Source organism: Lissotriton helveticus, chromosome 2_1 (genome assembly GCF_964261635.1).
Source record: "Lissotriton helveticus chromosome 2_1, aLisHel1.1, whole genome shotgun sequence".
Lineage (NCBI taxonomy): Eukaryota > Metazoa > Chordata > Amphibia > Caudata > Salamandridae > Lissotriton > Lissotriton helveticus.
Window position 1 is genome coordinate 1,670,989,654 of NC_136059.1, and position 18,408 is coordinate 1,671,008,061.

The 18,408-nt window shown below is 46.6% G+C and overlaps 1 protein-coding gene across 1 annotated transcript in view; it reads right to left on the minus strand.

The window, feature by feature from the left end:
- LOC144820302 (uncharacterized) overlaps positions 1-16,668 on the minus strand; it is an 83,971-nt gene extending 67,303 nt beyond the window's left edge. Inside the window, exons 1-2 of the mRNA XM_078677882.1 lie at positions 16,550-16,668; positions 10,523-13,387 (exon numbers count right to left, since the gene is read on the minus strand). Of these exons, the coding sequence (XP_078534008.1) occupies positions 10,523-13,241 (2,719 nt within the window). The 5' untranslated portion in view covers positions 13,242-13,387; positions 16,550-16,668. The remainder of the gene's footprint in view (positions 1-10,522; positions 13,388-16,549) is intronic.
- Positions 16,669-18,408: the final 1,740 nt, after the last annotated feature.

Here is an 18,408-nt window from a genome sequence, read left to right on the forward strand (position 1 = left end):
GCGATTGCCATTTTTAAACTTCAACTTACTCAGAGAACCTGGACAAGTCTCCGCACTAGGGATTTCCGATCCAGCCGTCTGATAAGGTTGGACTCATGAGTATTACTGACAAATGGAATCATAGCTCAGTTTGGATTTATTGACCAGCCAGGTCAGAAGTATAACCGGCAGAGAGGACTTGAATTCAGGACTTAAAGAGCCCTACAGCCCTGAAGAAGTTGTGGGGTGTTCCCCAAGTGGCAAAACACGTGTTGGCTGGGCGGTTTTGGATTAAAAGAGAAAAAAATAACAAAAACGACAGAACTTTTTCCTGTTTTTTTTTACACTTTTTGTTTAATTGAAGTTTCAATTGTGTGTAGAGCACATGCAGAGGATACACATTGTCATACGTTCTAAAGTCTGCTTCTAGAAGGATGGACTTTAATTTCCTAAGCTGCAGTAGTTGGTGCTGTGCGTTATCTGTCTTCTGAAAAAAATCTTTTTTGAGGCAGAGGGAGGTGTCATTGTGGAAGATACACATGACTTGGCACCGTTTTTTTGATTGAAAAGCCATCTAAATGCATTGATAAGAGTAAGCCTTGAGCTAATTGCCATTACATACCTGATGACAAGTGGCACTGTGCAGAGGTACCTAATTAAGCATGGGCGGATTTTGCGGATTGGCAATCCGCGAACTTGCGTATTTACGGATTCGCAATCCGCGAAGATCCGCGAACTCTAGCGGACTTGCGGATTTTTCCGTTTTTTGTGTTGGCGCGTGTTCGCGCCGATTTTGGGACAAGTTCGCAATTGCGAACTTACTTTTCGGCTTGCAACGGCCGCGACTATGTTGTTTCTACGTCTGGTTTATCATCACAGGTTCACAGCACCCTCTGTTTCACCACTGCCACCCTCTGGGACACCCATGCCACCCTCTAGTACATCCTCACAGGCACCTATTAGGTTTATTTATTACTGTAGATTATGGTGGTTGAAAAAAGCTAGCACACCTGCCCTTCTTCAACTGCCATCAATTAATTTGTGTTTCATTAATGTGTCAGTAATTTTGAAAGTTCCAGTCTGGCTGGCACCTGCTTCCTTCCTTATCTGTAATTTGCTTTTTGTTGCAGTGAAATTTTTTTTTTACAGGACCTTTATGGTGCTATTCTATGAGCCTGCTGTTTGGGTCATAGCAGGGTCATAGAATTGTTGCAAACTCTGGAGGGGCCCATCAGGAAGCACTACCTTGAATGTTACTAATGTTAAGTTTGAACTTTTGCACCTGCTCATTGCTTTCATTTTAGCTAAAATCGTTTTTTTTGCAATTTTGCGCGTTATTTGGGGCGCGAATCCGTGCGAGATCGATTTCGGAAGCCGCGAATACGTGCGAATACAAAATTGTTTTTGTTGCGACGTGTATATTCGCGTGATCTTGCGCGTGTTCGCGAGGCGCTTCTAGCTATTCGTTTGCCAAGTTACCCTATCGGTCGTACACGGGCGCGGCCATCTTGTTGGCGTGACGTAATTCCGTTTCCGCCCGCTATGTGTAATCTCGCAAAGTGTGCTGCTCGCGAGTACAAGTTCGCGCGTACTCGCAAGGAAAATCTCGCGCGAACTTACCCACGCGGTCGTGAACGGGCGCGGCCATCTTGTTTCTCATTCATTGCTATGGTTCTGGGCATGCTTTCTCTATCCTCTCTCAATCTCTGCCATCCTTTGCTTGTTTGAAGTTTTTTTGATCTAATTTTACTTATTATCTAACCCTCTATTTTTCTAGCTCTATATTTTTGTGTTTTCTGCAGCTTTTAGTTACTTTTAAACTACTTTTTTAAACTCTTTTATTTTCTTCTTCACTATTCTATTTCTTCTTTATCATTTAAGTTTATTTCTGCCCAGACCATGGTAAAGGGAGCCGGGAAGCACCCTGAGAAGGGGAAGGGTCCCGCACCCCGTGCCCGGCTCCCGTGCGGGCGTTTAAGGGGGGAGCAAGTGGTCCCGAGGGAGATCTTTAGCGCGGAGGAAGTGGCGGCACTGATCTTCCATGTCCAGCGCCGCCTCCCCAAGACGATCCTGGGAGGCGGCAAGATCGCGACCGGCTATGGCATCCGGGAGCGCCGCCAGCGGTGGGAGAAGGTGTGCCGGGCCATGTACAAGATCTCTGGGGTCCGGCGCACATATAACCAGGCCACCCACCGCTGGACCGATGTCATGGACCGGGAGCGGGACTTGCTGGACGCGCTCGGCGTAGAGGTCCCCGGGCTTGGTGAGTAGTAGTAGTAGTACATTTACTACTCTGTTTTATCCTGCTCTGTTATTTGCAAATCTTTGTTCTTTACCAAGAGCAATAATGCTGCCGATTACATTGAGGTAAATTATATTTCAAAATCTTCTATGCATTTCATTTTCAGGTGCACTGCTCTCCTTCTCAGTAGCCTTGCTTGCTACTATGCTTCTTTGTTTTGTATGTTGTGTTCAGAAGCATTTCATTGGCCTGAGAAATTATGTATCAGTGTACTGTAAAGAAAAGAACTGCGTAATGCTAGACAGTAAGGGTCATATTTTCAATTACCGGCGCATCCCTGCAAAGTAGCAGGGATGCGGCAGTAATTGTGTGCCATGCCACCACCACCCATTGGCCCAAAACGTCACAGAAGCCTTACGCATCTGTGCCGTAAAGGCAGCGCATTGCTGGAGTTGCGTGCCAACGATGGCGCAGCTCCAGCAATGCTCTGGGGTACCCTATCTCCCCAATGCTGCATCAAGCCGTACGTCGGCTTCAAGCGCGCAGGGTTTGAGTCATGCATCATTGTCATAAAAATGACTGATTGACATCTTGTAGATTTCCCTCAGCCACTTTTAGGATTCGTTCCTGCGCAGGTACGCCCTCCCTTGCGCCGGAACGCCCCCTGATGGCGCAGGGCTTTACAACGTGATGCATCGCCCATATGCCCATATGTGTTTTTTTTTTTAATATATACGCCGCACCAACACCATGGCGAGTCTTTTGTTCTGCCGCTGCGTCAGAAAAGGCACGCAACAATGGAGGAAAATCAGCCGCAACTTCCGCAAGGGACTTATAAATCAGCCCCAACAGACTGAAGTCCAGTGTCCTTCCTTTAGACAGTCACATGGCTATCAGAAGAAATAGTGGCGGTGGTGGCGGGTGGATTGATAGTTTGAGTATTCACTGATCTGCAAGCAGGATGGACTTTGTCTGTCACGTGTTGTGCACTACTGCCTGCAGTGCCAGGCCTAGGCAAACCTCTTTAGTAGTCTGTTTATTGAGTTACATAGGAACTTTCTAAGTCAACGTTCCGCAAATCAGGCAATACGAATAACGTAGTATACCACATGAGATAGATCCCGTGGAATAGTTGTCTATCTATTTGCTATTTTTCCAAAATATGTTGTTATTGTTCTTTTGAAATGTTTGATTTGGTTGAAAAATCTCATCCATGTTTTATGGTTTTTCTTTCTTTCATGTTGTACATCAGCTCCCCCCAAGGGCAAGAGGACACAGGAGGAGGGTGCTGAGGATGCAGGCCAGGATCGGGCAGGCGAGGGCTCCTTTGCTGGCCCCAGTAAGTTTACATTTTACTAAACAGTACCTATTTTTTCCTAGCGTTCCTCATTCGATTTTTTCTAAATCGTCTTTGATCTTCTTGTAGACTGGATATAAATTCTTATCCTGCCTCGAATATGACTCCCTGTGGTATTACTAGACTATTCTTATTAGTCTGTCTGTGTAGCTAACTAAGATTGGACATTTGGCAATTCCATTGGACTCCCATTATATTCAGCAATACCTCTATGCACTGTCTCCTTACTGACTAGATAGTGTGGCAGAGTCATTCAGCTCCCGAAGTCACCGATTATAGATCCCCAATGATCTCTAGATTATCGTACGCAGGACAAGAGAGTAGTACGGAGTCACAGCACAGTCAAGAAGTGTCAGAGGCACTCATGCTTGCAAAAATTCCAAAACCTTTAGCTCATCCACTCTAGTCTAGAGGAACAAAAACCACAGAGTCTATTTAAGTGTAAAAGCTTTATTAAAAGTAAACACATTTATTGAAATCTACTTTGTCATAAAACTATTTAACTGTAAACGGAAAAGTGGTTAGTGCTGACGATTAATTGGACACATTTCTTGTGGTCGAGCCGTACTCTCACCTACTTTGAACTTGATCCTGGTCGTGTTCTTAGGACTCAGGAGTCAAGCTTCTGTCTGTTAGGAGAAAAAGTGGTGCGTGTTAAAAATCAAAAGCAAGCATTCATCAGTTGTGCATAAAAGTGCAGCAAGACAACAGCCTTCCCTGGAAAATGGGACATTTTTACTATGGAGTAGACAGTCACAAATTATTACATTGTATTCTGTTTTTTTAACATTTCTCCTAGACCAAATATTATATAGTAGTGAGTGGTGTATTCTAACTTTCTTAAATGTACTTTGTAGGTGTAACATCTGGTGACGGGGCCAGCGCGGAGGTGGCTGATGTGTTGGACTTGGACTCGGAGGCTTCTGGGGAGGATGCGGCGGTAGAAGAGCTGGTGGCCGTTCCTGTGGGGGATCAAACGGTGGTGGCGGAAACAGGTAAGCTATATATTCCTTACTTATTGAGATTGAAGACTGCATAGTGTGCTTTCTGCACGGGTGTATTACAATTACAAATCAACCAGGTAGTAGCCTCCTCGAAATGTACTTCGACTTAGCTGTGAAGTTTTTGGTGAGAAGAATCCCAATAAGTTCTTAGACGAACGTGATGGATGGGATGAACGAAAAGCGAAAGAAGGGTGTAAGTAAGTGGGACGCGAACTTGTATGATGGCTGGCAAAGAAGAACGATATGTGTTTGCTTGGACCCAGAGGTGGCTGGGAAGGAAAGAATATGGTATGGTGCATGGCTGGGTCAATGATGAAGCAAGGATGGGTGGAAGGACAGCAGCCTGGGTGGGTGAAACAGAAACTGTATGTGTGCGTATACTTTGAATGAATGGATGCCTGGAGCATGGTATTCTCTGACTCTTACATAGCAAATGTGTATCTAGAGAGAGTAGATGGTCGCCAGGTGAAGTAAGTGTTACCTTGAAGAGCATGTACCACCGCACCCGCACGTCCGTCCCAGTGCAGGGAAGGCAAGGAAAAGAAATTGTAAATGTGTCCAATACTACCATGAATAGTAGCAGTACTTTGTATTGCGTTTGCATTCACAGCATATATCTGGTTATTACGGTGGACACTCCGTACCTCTCTTAATAACTTTAGTTTACTTGTAGTACGTCATTCATGTGTGGGTGTATCACTGTGTTCACTCAATATTAAGCAAAGCACCTAAAGTCATCTCATCTGTCATTAAATACGTCCCATGTGAAGTGATAGATAATCAAATTAGTTAGCTTCTTCAGTTTCCTTTTCTAGTACTCATTTGCACTGTAGGGTGAAAGGTAAATTAATTAAGCAGTAGCCCTTGTAACAGAGTATTCTCAGTGCCACCCGTAATAGAAAAGTAATAGCTTCACCACCTGCATGTACTGGACCGGTACAGTAACGCAAGTCTGTCTCCATCATCATGGTGTGCAACTTTTTTTCTCGGGTGCAACTTCACTGTGCTGTGTCCATGTCATTCTGCCGGCTTGCATAAGATAACGTACCCATTTCCCTAAACAAGAGAGAAGAAGAAGAATAAGACTGGTGTACTGTCATAGTCGACTGTAATGGAAGTCCATAGTGGTCGTAGAATTAGTTCATTAAACTACCACTACTGTTAGAGCAAGGATGCAGAAGTGGGAGGGTTACATAGATACTGTCCTCAATAGTTATGTACTGTGCTTTCAATTTGCTACTTGTACTCTGTGACCCAACTTTCGGCTCAATCACTTTGTGTTATTAATAAGGAGCATTGGTTACAGACTATGTCTTTCTTTCTTCATATAGTTGCTCCTTCCAAATCAACAACAAGGAGGGAGCAGGCTAGATTGGCCCGGCAACGGAGGCTGGAGGCCACAGTCGCCGAGTATCGGCGGCTGGTGGCCCTGGAGGAGGAGGAGGACACGCAGTCGAGCGGGGCAACATCTTCGACTGTGACCACTGCATCCTCCTCCGTGACTAAACCAGCGGGACCGAGCCGGGCTAAGAAAGCCGACCGCCACCGCCAAGCACCCGAAACACCAGCTGCCCCCCACAGGAGCTGCAAGGAACGCCAACACCGCCTACGAGTCCGCATGTCCAACCTGGAGCAGGAGGTCCTGAGGTATAAGACCTTGGTTAAGGGCCTCCGCTCCGAGCTTGCCACCCTCCGCAAGGAGTATGATGCCCATGCCGCATCATGCACCAGCACCAGCACCCTCCAGTAGTGGAGTGTCCCTTGCCCTTTTTTTATAGACTTTTGGGGGGTGGGATTTGGGAGTTGGGATCGTTTTGGGACGTTTCAGAGACAATCGTTGGGGTTAGGGTGGGTGAGGGAGATTATTTTGTTAGGGATAAATAAATATATTTTTCAACTACTTTATCTGACCATACCTGTTTTTTACTGCTTTTCAGTCTGGTGGGTGGGGGGCGGGGGTGTAACAGTAACTTTGTTTTCCTGAACAGTCGTAGGACTTTAGTAGTACAACCGTCAAACTCTTGTCTACTCCGAAATAATACTCCATTATACTACCTCCCACCAAACGCTTATCTTACCTGTAATTTGTGTTAGAAATTAGGGCTAGGCCCAGGGCTGGCTCCAGGTGAAATGGGGATTAACGTTGTCATTCCTGGGCGGGTGACATTTCCTCATTGCGGTGTTACTAGTGGTGTGACACAGTGGCAGTTGCATGCCTATGGAAAAAAAGAAAACGAAACCTTGTTTGTACTCCTTACTGTAGCATTACAACGGTTACGGTACGATCGAGAAAATAGCAGGTGACAGTACACTAGAACAGTGCCATAATGTAGCCTAACAAATGGTAAAGTATTGCAAGTATAACTAGTACTTGCGTTGAATTTATTTGACATTGGCTACTACTACTAGAAGATATAGTACTGAAGCTGAGTAAGTCTAGAAGATATCCTCGTATTCCTTCACCAGCCTGTTGCTGCTATCACCTTATCCTCCCCAGCAAGTGTGTGGAATTATTGATGTCATTTTAGTCAGACATCAAGCAAAACAACACAGCCCGGGGGAAGAGGGTTAGGGTTTGTAAAATGGATGGGAATGGGGGTTTCTTTTTGGGTAGGTTTTGTTGAGAGAAGAAAAAAAAAGCAGAGCATGGACAAACAATAATTGAAGATACAGAGTTTACAGACAATCTTTGGTTACAAAGTAAAGGTAAGCACATGCAGTCACACTCATAGAATAAAAGACAACAATGGATACTGTATCTGTATTGCGTATGTTGTTGGAGTTGTCCTGTTGAAATTGGTAAGTAAGTTGCATGCAGCAAACAATTCCTCTTATTGGCGGCACTCCTCCATTCCAGCTGACGCTTCGTCCATCAATGTGGTGGTGACCACTGACAGAAGAGACACCCTGTCCACTGCCTGCCTGGCGGATGTTGACTGAAACCCGGCCTGTAATTATTGAACGGAAAACAGGAAGTGCTATTACAATACCACTGATAAATAAATAAAAGGTATGTACGCTGTGTGGTTCAAAAAGTCACACTTTGATTTCCCTAATAGACAGTACAATATTTTTGAAATTGCGTGCTCTGTCTGAGTCACCTTTTTAAGGATCAATAAGTATGGCCAAAATATTATAGCGGATCTTTCCCCTCAAGGTGGGTGTACTACTGTGTTTTAGAACAAAATTTGACCTTCCCAGCAATGCTCCCACCAAGACCCTTACTAAAGCCAGTCGCAAAAATGTAGAAGAACCCAATCATATCTCCAAAAACGATGCCTAGCAGAAAAATGGTTACAAAACGTACTTTGAAAGTAACAGTAGACCCAAATACAGACCGTGGATTGTATTCAAACCACTTGCCTGCAAGCAAAAGTATCCATAGCCAGCATCGCTCCAACAGTGCTCTACAACAACAGAACCGCGTTGCAATAGAACCCCCCTAAACACATGCAATCCTGCTGCTAGGGCTAACCCTAACGAACCCTAACTTACAAAAAGTGCCAAAACTGGTGTTTCCTTATGGATTTTGTCCAACTAACTTCTAGCCGGTATTAGACCTTCCCAGGAATGCCCCAGGCAAGACCCGCCAACCCACCCGCAAAAAAACACCCGACACAACACCACCAAACAGCGAAAAAGCTAAATCTCATACTTACAATGTCTCTCGGCCTTCGGTCCAAACGCGGCGCTGTGCAGCTAGGTCGTCATCATCATCATCAATCATCATAACTCCTGTTTTCCACCACGGATTTCCTGAAAAGCAAATGCAATCAAGATTAGACTGTCGCAGCAGTGCTTCGACAGAGACCCCGGCCGCAACCCACCCACGAACAGCAGGAAGCCCCCCAAAAGGCTACATTGAGCAAGATGTCTGAAGAAATGGCAAAAAAAAGGCTGTTCCTTATGGATTTTGTCCAAAACACTTGTATCCGGTATTAGACCTTCCCAGGAATGCCCCAGGCAAGACCCGCCGGCGCCAACCCACCCGCAAAAAAACACGCGACACAACACCACCAAACAGCGAAAAAGCTAAATCTCATACTTACAATGTCTCTCGGCCTTCGGTCCAAACGCGGCGCTGTGCAGCTAGGTCGTCATCATCATCAATCATCATAACTCCTGTTTTCCACCACGGATTTCCTGAAAAGCAAATGCAATCAAGATTAGACTGTCGCAGCAGTGCTTCGACAGAGACCCCGGCCGCAACCCACCCACGAACAGCAGGAAGCCCCCCAAAAGGCTACATTGAGCAAGATGTCTGAAGAAATGGCAAAAAAAAGGCTGTTCCTTATGGATTTTGTCCAAAACACTTGTATCCGGTATTAGACCTTCCCAGGAATGCCCCAGGCAAGACCCGCCGGCGCCAACCCACCCGCAAAAAAACACCCGACAACACCCCCAAACAGCGAAAAAGCTAAATCTCATACTTACAATATCTCTCGGCCTTCGGTCCAAAGTAACGCGCTGTGCAGCTAGGTCATCATCAATCATCATAACTCCTGTTTTCCACCACGGATTTCCTGAAAAGCAAATGCAATCAAGATTAGACTGTCGCAGCAGTGCTTCGACAGACACCAAAAATTACACACAAACCCCCGGAACCCCGCCAAAGAGCACCTCAAAGGCAAGCAAGTCAGCAAAAACGGCAAGAAATTTCCACCTCATATTTGGTCCAAAACACTTTTGTCCATTATTAGAGCTTCACAGCAATGGGCCCAAAACCGTCAACTCACCCGCAAAGAAGTACAACACCCCCACAAGTGCTGAGTCTTTCTTCATTGTGCGTAATCCAGCACTCTGCTTGGAGGGAAATCGCAGTCTGGAGGAGGAGGATAGAGGAGCATGTTCTTCAGAACTTGTGAACCTGAGGAATGTAGACTGCGGCACCTTCAAATCAATAAGCAAACAAGTGAAGACAGTTCTGATGATGGTCTTGTTTTTGGGATTAGGTGATTAAAGTTTGAATTAAATTAACTGTGCAAAACAAAGAAAGAGAGACACAAAGCACACAGGAATAAAAGTGAATAAGGACGAAAAAGAAAGTTCTTGATTGATTGTCTCATTTTCAGGGCTCGGTGTCAGGGAATAAGAACAAGATTTCGTCATCATACTCTGCGAATTCAGGCTGGATGAGGTCAGTGGCACCGAACAGAGAAAAAATCCCCTCATCTACGTTGCTGTCCTCATCGTCTTCATGTGGCGTGCTTTCTCGCACTTTGTAATCTGGTGGTATGAGGTGCTGATTCATCTTGATCATTGTCAGCCGCTCCACATTTTTGGGCGATAGGCGGCTCCGTTTGGCAGTTACAATGCCACCAGCAGCACTGAAAACACGTTCAGAAGACACACTTGCGAGTGGGCAAGACAAATAGTTTATAGCCAGGTTGTAGAGCTGTGGCCACAATTGTTTTTTGCCATGCCAATACTGCAATGGCTCCTCATTAAGAAAGACCACTGTTGAGTCATTCAGATAGTCCTGCACCATCGACTCAAGGTCATCAACTGTTCCTCCACTTTGCTTACTTTTTGCTGTGCCTGTGACATTTTTTAGAGAACCATACCCCATCAAACTTAGCCAATCCTCCTCCCCAGCCACTGTTAGTGTTGTCATTGTGTGTGGTGCAGATGATCCAGTTGCCGGTGTCTTTAACGGCTGAGAGGTCACTTGTGCCCCAGCCACAGGTGCAGAAGTGGATTCTTGTGACTGCGGATGGCCTGCTGATGCTGATGCTGATGTACTGGCTTCTCCTTCAATAACCTGCCGTTCTTTTTCAAACCTCTTGGCTGACCAGGCTAACCAATGTTTGTACTTTTGAACATCTGCATCAGCGAAAGGAAAGAATGCGTTGTCTGCCAGCGCCTTTTTGTAGCGTGGATCCAGAATAGTAGCACAAATGTAATGCTGATCTGAGTTGATGTTTTTAAGACGTTCATCACCACGTAGGCGATGTAATAATTTCTCAGACAAAATGAAATGTTTTTTTTTTTTTTCATCTTTTTCAAACTCAGAAGAAACCGCCATCAGTTGGTGCTCCAGTATGCACAACAATGGGATAGCTTTTCCCAAATTACAGTCCTCCTGGCTGACTGCACGCGTGAAGAACTCAAAAGGACGAAGCATGTCTGTCAGGCTTTTAACTATGGCCCATTGCGCCTTACTCATCCGCAGGTCCTCCTTCTGAGATGTAGCCTCTGTCAAGAAATAGTGATCGAGTACCGTATACTGCTCATGCAGACGCTCAAGCATGTAGAAGGTTGAGTTCCAACGTGTTGCCACCTCCTGGATGAGTGCTTTCACTGGCATTCCACGTTGAAGTAGCAGTCTCCGCAGATGCTTCCGGGCCTTAAAAGAATGGCTGAAATGGTTGCACATTTTGCGGCAGGTGGCCATTACCTCGAACGCTGGACTCTCTTTATCACTCAAGAATTTTTGAACTACCAGGTTGATACAGTGCGCCAAACACGGCACTCTAACATGGTGACCCTGTGACATGGCCTTAACTACATTGGCGCCATTATCCGTGGAAACATAACCAATCTTGCGTTTTAGGGGGGATAGCATTGACAACACCTTTTTGTCAAACTCTTCCAAAAGGTTTTCTGCTGTGTGACTTTTCTCCAAGGCAAACATGGCTAGTGTTGCATGTTTCCGAGCAGCTTTGAAAACTTGGTCCGGGTCAACACCTGCGTTTAGCTTTGCTATAACACCTGAAAAAGAGACCCAGTGTGCAGTGATGCACATGTAATCATCGCCTGGGCCACTGGTCCACATGTCTGTTGTCAGATGTATTGTGTGAACAGCACTCTTCTGCAAAGCTGCCCCAATCGCCTGCAGCACATCTTCATGTAGTGCTGGAACCGCAACTCTGGCAAAATAGAACCGGCTCGGAACCTTCCATTTAGGGCAGAGCGTTGCAACTAATTCAAGAAAACCTACCGCTTCTACAAAAGAAAAAGGTAGAAGGTCCACAGCTAGCATTTTAGCCAGCTTAGTGTTATACAGACGCGTCAGTGGGTGGTTGCGTTCATATGGCACGTCTGAAGTAAGCATTGTTCTAATGTTGGCCTGGACCAAGCATTTACGGGCTGATAATGACTTCGTTGACCCAATTTTGCTCGCTGGTGAACTTTTGTGCGTTGGTGTCTCACTCGCTCCAACACTCTTAGTGTGCCTCACATTGGGTGTGCTGCTGAGAGGGGTACTGGGTGTAAGGGAAGTGTTTGACACGTCTTCTTCCTGCTCGTCAACATCAGATGAAACATCAACGTTTCCTTGATTTTGGCCTTTCTTGATCGCAGCTAGGTGCGCAAACCATTGGACACCGTGCTTTCTGTCAAGATGACCACTCTGGCCGCCGGTACCATAGTTGCTACCTGGCTTACCACGACTAACTGCAAGCTTACAAAGGGTACAAATGGCAAACCTTGGATTTTTGGGACAAACAGTAAAGAAGTCCCAAACTGGGGACTTGAAGTGTCTGTGGGACCTGGAGGAGGCGGCGATACTGGTGGTGGTGGTGGTCATGAAGCTAATGCCAGATGAAGTGGAGGATCTGGATTGGCCAACTTTTGTACGTTTTCCACTTTCACCGCCACTAATTAAGGTCGAGGTTGACGCAGGTCTCTTCTTGCCAGAAAGAAATATGGAAGCGGGACGAGTTGGTGTACTACTTAACTCCAATGATTGTGGTGTTTCCACTGCCTCCTCATCGACAACATCATCATCATCATCATCACGCGCAGCAGCTCTTCGGGCTAGGGTCAAAATGTCTGTTTGCTGCATGCCCGCTGGGGCTGCAGTGACCTTTATGATGACTGGGTCGTCGTTGGCAGAGTCTTCATCAGCAGCAGTATCCGCCACTTCTTGTTGAGCCTCATCACACTCCATAAGTCTGAGACTTTGGACGAGCTTCCTTTTACGCTTAAGTACCTTTGTTGGATCATGGTGTGCCTCACTCTCAGACGGCTGTGGTGCTGGTTCCCAAGTTTGATCCGTATCATCAGAAGGAGGTGTGCTTGAAGAGGATGTAGACACCACCCTTGATCTCTTCCTTGCTAGGGTTGTGGAAGACAATGAAGGATCATCAGGAGGAGTGGCTTCCTCAAATGATACCTCGCCTTGATTGTCGATTTCCTGATGTGCCCCTACTTCGGGAGGAACAACTATTGTGGGCACTTGTTGTGACCCTCCATGCACCTCTGCATGCGCATCTCCTTGCGCTGCCTCTCCTTCCACATGTACTTGGGCTTGTACTTGCACATGTGATTGTTGTTGCCGCTGTGGTTGTTCAACACTCGTCAGATGAGCTACAACAACCTGTGTTGATTGAGGGACATTGCTGCTGCTTTCTTGCGATGAGCCAACATCACTGGTCGATGGTGATTGAAGAAGTATACTGGCTGCCTCTGCAGCACTCAAGGGCTTGGACTTAAGTTGGCGTGGTGGTGGTGGTGGCACTGAGCCCAATGGAGCGGGGGTGCTGCTGCCAGCTTGGTCCCCAGCAGATCCCGCTGCAGCTGCTGCAGGCATACTTTTTTTTTTACTCACAAAAAAAGGGGCGGGCGGCACACCAGTGTCCTTGGTAACTTGCTTCTTCTGCTCCTTACTGGCACCTTTCTTGCTAGAGGAGCTACGGGTTACTTTTTTTGGGGCCATCTTCTTCAGAGCAGGTCAGCAGGCAGCAGTTGCACGAGTTGCAGAGGGTTCTGTGTCCAGACGTGACGTCGCGTGACGTTATGCTGCACACACCGCTGCAGGACTTCTTCCTGGCACTGGTGGTTCTATTGAGTCTTCTTGTGCACCTAAAAGCAATGGAAGACAGAGGAACATCAGTTCAGTTATACACCCCAAAAAATCGACAAAACACAGAAAAATGAGCACAATCCCATGCCATCCATGATGTTTACATTGAAGACACCCCACAGAAAGACTAGGGACATGCAAGTATGCAACACTCACTACCCCTGGGCATAAGGGATGAAAAGTAGGCAAAATAAGCGCAGGCCTCAGACACTGCCTCTCCTCAAAATGGCCCCCTTACACCCCAAGCACATGTTGCCTGTACCAGCCAGCACTCAAGATGGCCACCACCACCACCCACATGGCCAGTCCACATCAACAGTACACCCCCAAAAAACAGAAAAACAGCCAGAAATCACCACAATCCAATGCCATCCATGATGTTTACATCAAAGAGAGTGAGACAACACCACAGGCACACTCAGTCCATGCACCACCACCACCCCTGGGCAAGCAAAAGGCCACACCAGCAGCCCCCCAAAAACGACAAAAAACAATAAAATAAGCACAATCCCAGCCCATCCATGGCCTCAATTATGTTTAAATTCAAGAAGACACCCCACAGAAAGACTAGGCCCATGCAACACTCACCACCCCTGGGCAAAGGGCCACACCAGCAGGCCCAAAAAAACGACAAAAAACAATAAAATCTGCACAATCCCAGCCCATCCATGGCCTCAATGGTGTTTAAATTCAAGAAGACACCCCACAGAAAGACTAGGCCCATGCAACACTCACCACCCCTGGGCAAAGGGCCACACCAGCAGGCCCAAAAAAACGACAAAAACCAATAAAATCTGCACATTCCCAGTCCATCCATGACCTCAATGGTGTTTAAATTCAAGAAGACACCCCTCAGAAACACTAGGCCCATGCAACACTCACTACCCCTGGGCATAAGGGATGAAAAGTAGGCAAAATAAGTGCAGGCCTCAGACACTGCCTCTCCTCAAAATGGCCCCCTTACACCCCAAGCACATGTTGCCTGTACCAGCCAGCACTCAAGATGGCCACCACCACCACCCACATGGCCAGTCCACATCAACAGTACACCCCCAAAAAACAGAAAAACTGCCAGAAATCACCACAATCCAATGCCATCCATGATGTTTACATCAAAAAGAGTGAGACAACACCACAGGCACACTCAGTCCATGCACCACCACCACCCCTGGGCAAGCAAAAGGCCACACCAGCAGCCCCCCAAAAACGACAAAAAACAATAAAATAAGCACAATCCCAGCCCATCCATGGCCTCAATTATGTTTAAATTCAAGAAGACACCCCACAGAAAGACTAGGCCCATGCAACACTCACCACCCCTGGGCAAAGGGCCACACCAGCAGGCCCAAAAAAACGACAAAAAACAATAAAATCTGCACAATCCCAGCCCATCCATGGCCTCAATGGTGTTTAAATTCAAGAAGACACCCCACAGAAAGACTAGGCCCATGCAACACTCACCACCCCTGGGCAAAGGGCCACACCAGCAGGCCCAAAAAAACGACAAAAAACAATAAAATCTGCACAATCCCAGCCCATCTATGGCCTCAATGGTGTTTAAATTCAAGAAGACACCCCACAGAAAGACTAGGCCCATGCAACACTCACCACCCCTGGGCAAAGGGCCACACCAGCAGGCCCAAAAAAACGACAAAAAACAATAAAATCTGCACAATCCCAGCCCATCCATGGCCTCAATGGTGTTTAAATTCAAGAAGACACCCCTCAGAAACACTAGGCCCATGCAACACTCACTACCCCTGGGCATAAGGGATGAAAAGTAGGCAAAATAAGTGCAGGCCTCAGACACTGCCTCTCCTCAAAATGGCCCCCTTACACCCCAAGCACATGTTGCCTGTACCAGCCAGCACTCAAGATGGCCACCACCACCACCACCCACATGGCCAGTCCACATCAACAGTACACCCCCAAAAAACAGAAAAACAGCCAGAAATCACCACAATCCAATGCCATCCATGATGTTTACATCAAAGAGAGTGAGACAACACCACAGGCACACTCAGTCCATGCACCACCACCACCCCTGGGCAAGCAAAAGGCCACACCAGCAGCCCCCCAAAAACGACAAAAAACAATAAAATAAGCACAATCCCAGCCCATCCATGGCCTCAATTATGTTTAAATTCAAGAAGACACCCCACAGAAAGACTAGGCCCATGCAACACTCACCACCCCTGGGCAAAGGGCCACACCAGCAGGCCCAAAAAAACGACAAAAAACAATAATATCTGCACAATCCCAGCCCATCCATGGCCTCAATGGTGTTTAAATTCAAGAAGACACCCCACAGAAAGACTAGGCCCATGCAACACTCACCACCCCTGGGCAAAGGGCCACACCAGCAGGCCCAAAAAAACGACAAAAAACAATAAAATCTGCACAATCCCAGCCCATCCATGGCCTCAATGGTGTTTAAATTCAAGAAGACACCCCTCAGAAACACTAGGCCCATGCAACACTCACTACCCCTGGGCATAAGGGATGAAAAGTAGGCAAAATAAGTGCAGGCCTCAGACACTGCCTCTCCTCAAAATGGCCCCCTTACACCCCAAGCACATGTTGCCTGTACCAGCCAGCACTCAAGATGGCCACCACCACCACCCACATGGCCAGACCACATCAACAGTACACCCCCAAAAAACAGAAAAACAGCCAGAAATCACCACAATCCAATGCCATCCATGATGTTTACATCAAAGAGAGTGAGACAACACCACAGGCACACTCAGTCCATGCACCACCACCACCCCTGGGCAAGCAAAAGGCCACACCAGCAGCCCCCCAAAAACGACAAAAAACAATAAAATAAGCACAATCCCAGCCCATCCATGGCCTCAATTATGTTTAAATTCAAGAAGACACCCCACAGAAAGACTAGGCCCATGCAACACTCACCACCCCTGGGCAAAGGGCCACACCAGCAGGCCCAAAAAAACGACAAAAAACAATAAAATCTGCACAATCCCAGCCCATCCATGGCCTCAATGGTGTTTAAATTCAACAAAACAGTTGTATCATGCACCCATAACCAACCCTGGTCCTACTGGATACTGTGGCTACCCACAATATAATTTATTTAATTTTCTGAAAAAGTTCCAAAATTGTACTTGCAGCAACTGTAATGCCCCAAACAAACTTACTTGTGAAAGTTGATTTCTAATCCAAAAGTGATCCAAAGACAGTCAAAAAGGCCTCAAATCCAAATATCCAGCAGCACCCACAAAAAGTAATCCTTCCAGCTCCAGATCCAAATGAAAGTGACCAGGAGATGGACAAAGCACTGGGAGGAGCCTGCTGGACAGGAACAGGAAGTTGGAGACTGTGGGGCACTTCCTTCCTTCCCCCCCCCCCCCCAAAATGGACTCCTTGCAAAAAAAAAGGCCATGCAAATGTCAACCTGAGGAGTGATTCTGATAAAAATCATAATTTTCTGAAGGTTTATCCTGTTTGCTGGTGATTTTCTTGTGCGAAATTGCAAAATCTCTATTTCGCAAGTGCGAGATTGTTCCTTTCCGCCGCAACTACATGTTCGCAATTGCGAACTCTCGCGAGGTGTGCTGTGCAAGGTGGCAAGCCGCGAGTACGTATTCGCGGGCGACAAACTCCCGCGGGAACACGCAGCAAGATCTAAAATGGCGCGTCACTCGCAAAGAAAAACAACTCGGCAAACGCTAAAATGACGGAAAGTGAACGCCGTGCACCACGCCGCGCGCCGCAACCAAGCAAAAAATCCGCCGCGAGCGGATTCACGGATTTTCGACAAATTCGCGAGCGTTCGCGGATTGCGGATTTGCCGAAAATCCGAAAAATCCGCGAGCGGAGCGGATTTTACGCCCATGCTTATACCTAATTTATCTGTTCCAGAAATACTAATTCTTTTTTGTATTCGATTTTAGTGAATAATATGCATCCCAAACAGAACACAGCAATTCCTCAGATAATCAGCATATACCGGTGTCAGGTATTGCAGTTCAGGAGTACATAGACAGTATACGGTAGCAAAGGCACCTAAGCAGGAGCACAGTTATAATTACCAGCAATATGAGAGGTGCAGCAATAGTAACATTTTAGCTACTAGCCCGTGGCGGTCCAAGCCTTTGTGCCCTGCTGCAGCCATAAGTGTTGGTGGGGTAGGGTGTTTGGAGGTCGCAGACCCCAAAACTCCTGCTGCTCGGGGCAAACTCCCCCCCCTTTCTTTGCTACGCCACTGCATCATAGCCACCTAGCCACCTCCCTCTTAGCTAGGGCTAGTAAAAGGCATGTGAGGACCCTGACTTTCGCAGATGCGGACAAGTATCCTGTGGGGATGTCACTAGAGTAGAATGGGACTCAGAGACATCAATGGGATGTGTGTGATTAGGTGTGGTCCATGCCCTGTTCTGAAAGTTATTCTCTGTGCACCTTTTGTACCAGGTGTGTCATTATGCTTGAACAATAAATGAATGAAGCATCCTTCAGCGCAGCGCAGTCTTTGCAAAGTTAGCAACGAAAATAAATGAAGAAGTTCCAGCTTTAGCATCAAGAAGATTGAATTTTGCAAAAATTTCGGGGCATATTATCAAGAAACAGAGTTAAAATTATCGCCGCTAAACTGCTGCTAAAGATGCGATAATGGGCTTGATAATATGCCCTTGAGAATTCCAATAGAAGTCCATGTTCTGGTGTGAACATGGGCTTCTATGGGAATTCTCCAGGGCATATTATCATACCCATTATCGCCGCTTTAGCTGCAGTTTTCTGCCGCTAAACCGGTGATAATTTTAACGCCGTGCTTGATAATATGCCCCTTCGTGAGTACAGTTGGAGATACTTGGTGAAGTTCACAGAATTTAAACTTTATCAGGGGCACAGAGACGTTACATGAATCGTGTTGTGTGCGAGTAAGAGACAGCGGGGAAAATAAAGTAAATGGCTTTTTAATTGTGTGAAAATACAAACATGAGAAACGATTTCCTCAGCATGTCATTTCTTAGTGGATTAAGCGGCATTCTAAGAAGCA